We start from the raw sequence: 6,609 nt of genomic DNA, 5'->3' as shown, positions 1-6,609 counted from the left end.
AGCACCACCTAAATCTAAATCCTTTTTACAGTCAAGTTTTGTCTATGGTCCATTCAAGTAGTGAGTTCTTGTTGAGTGAGTTGTATCCAGGTATGGGTGGCTTATCTGGTATTCCTTGAAGAAATCTGTCCAGACTCCGTTTAAAGATGATGGGATCTTTTTCCTCTTTAATCAGTTTTGGGGCAATGTTAAACAGGGCAGGGCGTGTTGAGGAAAAGAAATTATGTTGCAGTGTGCCTATATGTTGTAATCCTGAATTGGGCAGGGGACGTATGGCCCATGGTCCCAGCCTTGAATGAATCTTGAAACTAATGTTCAGGTCGTTTGGGCAATGCTGGTGGTATATTCTCCACATCGTACAAATGATATACTGCTCGTAGCGGTGCTGGAGAGAGTAGAGTTTCAAGGTTTTAAGGCGGTCCCAGAAATCGAGATCAGTCATGCCTTCAATTCGTTTAGTGAGTGCCCTCTGGGGTGATTCAATCCTTGAGATGTTTTTTTTTTTTGTATGGGGAGACCACAAAGGGCAGCAGTATTCGAGGTGTGGCCGTACAAAGGAGGAGAAAAGTGGAATGATGACATTTTGTTCTCTGGACTGGAAGAATCTTAAGATCCAGGAGCCCATCCTACGAGCTATATCCACCTTATTGTTGATGTGGGCACTGCAACTGAGATTGTTATCAACAATTACACCCAGGTCTCTGATATCATTAGATGCCGTAAGCGGTTCCCCTGAAGGAAGAGAGTATGGTTGTTTTAGTATAGACTTTCTTCCAAAATGCATCAGCTCAAATTTTCCCTCGTTCAGTGGCATTTTATTTTTGTCTGCCCATTGACTCACAACATATTGATCAGACTGGATTTGGGTTCGGTCTTCTTCTTCATTAATTATTTGCTGGAGCTTAGTGTCATCAGCAAATATTTTCACTTTGCAGTGATTTACGACGCTGGAAAGGTTATTTATGTAAATTATAAAGAGGAGTGGGCCCAAGACAGTCCCCTGAGGGACACCACTGGTGACTTTTGCTGAGCTTGAGTGGATTCTATTGACCACATCTTCTTGTGTTTTATTCACCAGGAAATACTTAATCCAGTGTAGAAGTTTTTCACAGATTCCAACATTTGCCAATTTGGAGAGTAAGATATTATGGTCAACCCTGTCGAACGCTTTACTGAAGTCAAGATATATGACATCAGAGTTCGAACCTGTTCCCAAGGTCTTAAGTATATCTTCAATGTGGTGTAAGAGCTGTGTTAGACACTCCCTGCCACAGTGAAAGCCATTTAGGAGTTTGCATTTAGGAGTTTGTGGGTCTCCAGGAAGTCAACTATCCTTGATCTTACCACTCTTTCAAACACTTTAATGATGTGAGACGTGAGTGAGATTGGGCAGTAGTTGACTGAGAGGGGTCTGTTTCCCTGTTTGAAAACTGGGATGACAGACTGGGAGAGGAGCTGTTTTGGTATATAACCTGAGTCTAAAGAATTTCTCCAGAGGTTGGTCAGAGGGACTGCAAGTTGTTATCTACATTCCTTCAGGAGACTAGCAGGGAATGTATCAGGGCCTACAGCAGAATAGTATTTGACCTTATTTATTGCTGCTATGATGTCTGAGGCAGTGAAGGTTATGTCCGAGATTTTATGTTGGGAATCAACTTCATTCACTCCTCTTACATCAATATCAATGGGATCACTAAAGACAGAGCAGTATTGTTTCTGCAGTATTTCTGCCATTTCTTTAGCATTGTGTTGGGGAATGCCGTTATCATTGATCAATGGCCCAGTGGGTGAGACAGCAGTTCTATACTTATTTGCATAAGAGTAGAACACTTTTGGGTTCTGTTTGATGTTTTTGGTTACCTACTGTTCCTCCACAGTTCTTTGATTTTCAATGGAGGTTTTCATATCAGTCTGCATATAAAGTTTTTCCAACTCCAGCCTTTTCCTTGTTGTTGAATGTGGATGTCGTATGTGGAGTATTTTAATTGGTTGATTTTTTTATTGAGTCTTTTGATGCGCCTGGTGAGTGTTTTTTTTTTTCTTTTTAAGGAGCCGGTTTCTGTTTGTGTTAGTGGATTTCGTAGGAGCATATTTTGAGCATGTATAGGCGACAATGTTCTCAAAGTGTTGCCATGCGGTCTCAATGTGAGTGGAACTGAGAGTGAAAGACCAGTCGATGAAGGACAGATCCTTTCTGATTGCTCCCCAGTCTGCTTTGTGGAGGTTTATGTTGACAAAAGAGTGCCATGGGGTGGGATTGGCTGGTTTGGTTTTGATATGCTGGGAATTAGAATTGCAGAGTATCATGTCATGGTCTGAGAGGAGAGTTCTTTTCAACTGAAAAACGAGCTAGAGTGGTTGGTTAATATTAGAACGGAGCTAGAGTGGTTGGTTAATATTAAATCCAAGATCGTTTTATTCTGTCTTGTTGGTTCGAGCCCTAGCTGAGCCAGGAAGAATTTATTCATTAGATTAAAGAGTAATTCTGCTGCTGCTTTATCTGATGTAAAGCATTTGCCAAACTTCAGAGTATTTGTGGGCCAGTTTATATGAGGGAGGTTAAAATCACCCATCACTAGTATGTTTTCAGAGTTGTATTTTTGAAGGAAGGACTTGATTTTGTTGAGGCACTTTTCAAAGCACTTTAGAGGTGCTTGGGGAGGCCTATAAAGACCAACAATGATTATGTCTTTGGTCTTGTCGAATAGTGATATAGATTCACAATAGCCTTTGAAAAATATGTCCTTGGCATCAACTGAAAAGGAGTCATGGAGAAAGAGCTAAGTTCAACTCTCTCTTCTTTGGTGCACTTCAGAAATCAGTACCAGAGATGGTGATGTTAGTGGTGGTGGTATCAGTGATGAAGACGATAATGTTGATAAGGACATGATGATAATTACTGTGGATTTTGTTTTACCTTCTTTCTCCTCCCAACCAGGACCCATTTGAAAGTCTTTTGATGGAAATTGACTTCATTTGTAATGAAATTATCTACACTTTGAACAACTTTGAATCATGGGTATCACCTGTAAAGGTAAGACTTTCATATTTGTTTACTTTTTTAAATGGTAAATGTTCTTTCATGAATCCTAGTTGTTATTGTTGTTGTTGGGTAGCCATTGTAACTCCTGCTCCAGCCAACCACCAGACACTACTACCTGAAACCCGAAAGTGACTTACATTTCCCTATACTGGCAATTTTTGCTGAACTCATGACTGGGATCACTGTTGTATTCCTAAAAATGCTACATTTCTTGCTCACATGAGGTTGCAATATTATGGTTACATTCCATCCAGTTTCAGTAAATAATTATTACACAATTATAATTACTAATAATACTATATAATTATAATGACCAAAAATGATTGGTTGAAATAAAAGTACTAAATATTTTGTGGTGAAATAACTTGCAATATTTAATCCAGCTCTTTGCATTCTGAGTTCAAATCCCTGCAAAGTCAGTTTTGACTTCCACCTTTTCAGTGTCAAGAAATAAAATATTTGCCCACAGCAGTGGACTAATGAACTTGTTAGAGAGTTACAGATGAGTTGCCTTGCAGTATTTATTTTGCCTCTTTGTATTATGAGTTCAAATCATACCGTGGCCCACTTGATTGCTAAACTTAATCACTAACCCAATTTAATGCCATTACCTGGTCCATAGATGCCTTTTGTACAGTGGTTCTCAAATTGATTTATACCAAGTTTGCAACACCACCAAAATATTAGGGAAATTTTTTTTGTTCCCTTCCCTTATCATTAATGAGAAGATAAAAAAGTTTGTATCTATATAATTCATTTTTGCCAAGGAGTTGCACAAGTTTAAAAGTGTAAAAACCATTCTAATTCTATTAAACATGGCAATTTGTCCACATAATTTACAATAAATCAAAAAGATTTTAACTTATTGTTAATATAAATTGGAGGTTTACAGGTAATATTGATATTTATTTTTAAGTTTATTCCTTTTTTTTTTCATTATACATGCTTAAGCAGTGTGCTGGAAGAATTGTTAGCACACTAGGCAAAATGCTTAGTGGTATTTCATCCATCGGTACATTTTTAATTCAAATTCCGCTGGGTTGACTTTGCCTTTCAACCTTTTGAGGTTGATAAAGTAAGTACCAGTTGAGAGCTAGAGTTGATGTAATTGACTTAGCCCTTCCCCCTGAAATTGCTAGCCTTGAGTCAAAATTTGGAACCAAATTTATACATACAGGCGCAGGAGTGGCTGTGTGGTAAGTAGCTTGCTTACCAACCACATAGTTCCGGGTTCAGTCCCACTGTGTGGCACCTTGGGCAAATGTCTTCTACTATAGCCTCGGGCCGAGTGAAGCCTTGTGAGTGAATTTGGTAGACGGAAACTGAAAGAAGCCCATCGTATATATGTATATGTATATATATATGTATGTTTGTGTGTCTGTGTTTGTCCCCCCAACATCGCTTGACAACCAATGCTGGTGTGTTTACGTCCCTGTAACTTAGCTGTTCAGCAAAAGAAACCGATAGAATAAGTACTAGGCTTACAAAGAATAAGTCCTGAGGTCGATTTGCTCGACTAAAGGTGGTGCTCCAGCATGGCCGCAGTCAAATGACTGAAACAAGTAAAAGGGTAAAGAGTAAAGAGTATATCTGTTATAATCAAAGGTTTTTTCCATAACAGGTATATTTTCTATGTATAAGTATTTAGATATAGGAGTAATGTGAATAAGAATAATAGAGATAGAACTTATAAAAATGAGAATATCGTGGTTGGTTATAAGGAATTATAATTTTTATATTTTTGGCTATTTTGTTATTGTTGATTTTGAGGAGAATGGTGTACAGGACCTTTGCAAATTTTTAAATATGAATATGCTTAGATCAATATAAAATATAGATTTTCCAATGCCCCTCTTTCCTCTTTTTCACCTTCTACTTACTCTTCATCCCCCATCTTCTTTTTCCTCTCCTTTCTGGAACACCAGTATCTATGAATTTGTAAATTAACTACACTGTTACCACCAACCCTAACTTTTCTTCTACATCATATTTATTCTGTTCACGCAATTCCTCCACCAAAAGCTGACAAATTATTTTCTTATTTTAAAGGTCTCCAAAGATTTCCTTAATCTTGCTGATGACTGTTTTATCAAGAAAGAACCATTTGGTGTGATCTTGGTGATTGCACCATGGAATTACCCAATTCAATTACTTTTCTCACCCTTAATTGGAATATTAGCTGCAGGTAGGTTTCACATTCACCATGTTACTCCTAAAAATCTTACCTACATGCTTACATATGTATGTATGTATGCATGCATGCATGTATGTATGTATGTATGCATGCATGCATGCATGCATGTATGTATGTATGTATGTATGTATGTATGTACGTACATATGTATGTATGTATGTGCCTGTATGTATATATATATGTGTGTGTGTGTGTGTGCACACATACACACACACATGTATTTATTTTTCTGACTACCAATTTCACTCACAAGTCATCGACCACTTCAAGGCTACAGAAGACATTTACCTTTAAACACTTTGCTACCACATACCCAAACCTGTACCATAAAAGTCATATATATATATATTTAAAAATGAGTTTACAGGGATATATTATCCTAGTGGTGACCGTGTTTTCTCTCAAGTCGGTTTCAGGTGCCAGCTAACCACAATGGTCCAAATAAATTGCTAGGCTCTGGTAGCTTTTCTTGCTGGGTAAATCTGAGTGTCCTCAGTTCAACTAGGATCTGGGAAGCCAGGAGGCTGCACCAGGCCCCAATCTGATCTGGCAGAGTTTCTACAGCTGGATGCCCTTCCTAACACCAACCACTCTGAGAGTGTAGTGGGTGCTTTTTACGTGCCACCAGCACAGGGGCCAGAGGAGTTGGCATCGACCACGATCGGATGGTGCTTTTTACGTGCCACCAGCATGGAAACCAGTCATGTTCGGATAGTGCTTTTTATGTGCTACTGGCACAGGGGTCACAACTACAATTTCCATTTGATTTGATTTTGATATTGCTGTTGCTGTTGATGTACTTGACTATGAAGATAGTAATACAAAACATGTAGCACATGCATCATACACTATTGCCCACTGAGAGGAATTACAGCCAGATTGAGAAAGGAGTTTTGGCAATTATTTATGCTGTAAAAAAGTCCCATATGTTCATCCATAGCAGAAGGTTTTGTCTGCAAACCGATCATCACCACTTATTGACTATATTTGGCTCTAAGACGAGCATCTCAGCACATACTGTCAATAGATTGCAGAGATGGGGAACCATTTTGTTGAACTACAATTTCAAAATGGAATACCTCCCCTCAAAAAAGTTAAGCCATGCAGATGGGTTATCTAGGTTAATATCTAAAAATGTTGAACCTCAAAATGGTGACGATGATGACGATGATGGAGGAAGAGGGAGTGGAGGTGGAGAAGGAGGAGGAGAGAAAGGGAAGAGGAAGAGGAGAGAAGGGGAAGAGGAAGAGGAGAGAAGGGGAAGAGGAAGAGGAAGAGGAAGGGAAGAGGAGAGAAAGAGAAGAGGAGAGAAAGAGAAGAGGAGAGAAAGAGAAGAGGAGAGAAAGAGAAGAGGAGAGAAAGAGAAGAGAAG

The 6,609-nt window shown here is 38.8% G+C and overlaps 1 protein-coding gene across 1 annotated transcript in view; it reads left to right on the top strand.

The window, feature by feature from the left end:
- Positions 1–6,609, top strand: part of LOC106872011 (aldehyde dehydrogenase family 3 member B1) — a 33,263-nt gene that overhangs the window by 6,071 nt on the left and 20,583 nt on the right. Inside the window, exons 3-4 of the mRNA XM_014918824.2 lie at positions 2,939–3,034; positions 5,093–5,228. Of these exons, the coding sequence (XP_014774310.2) occupies positions 2,939–3,034; positions 5,093–5,228 (232 nt within the window). The remainder of the gene's footprint in view (positions 1–2,938; positions 3,035–5,092; positions 5,229–6,609) is intronic.

Source organism: Octopus bimaculoides, chromosome 3, assembly GCF_001194135.2.
Source record: "Octopus bimaculoides isolate UCB-OBI-ISO-001 chromosome 3, ASM119413v2, whole genome shotgun sequence".
In the NCBI taxonomy this organism is placed as follows: domain Eukaryota; kingdom Metazoa; phylum Mollusca; class Cephalopoda; order Octopoda; family Octopodidae; genus Octopus; species Octopus bimaculoides.
Note: the sequence above shows the minus strand (reverse complement) of the source record. Positions and strands in the feature narration are given on the sequence as shown.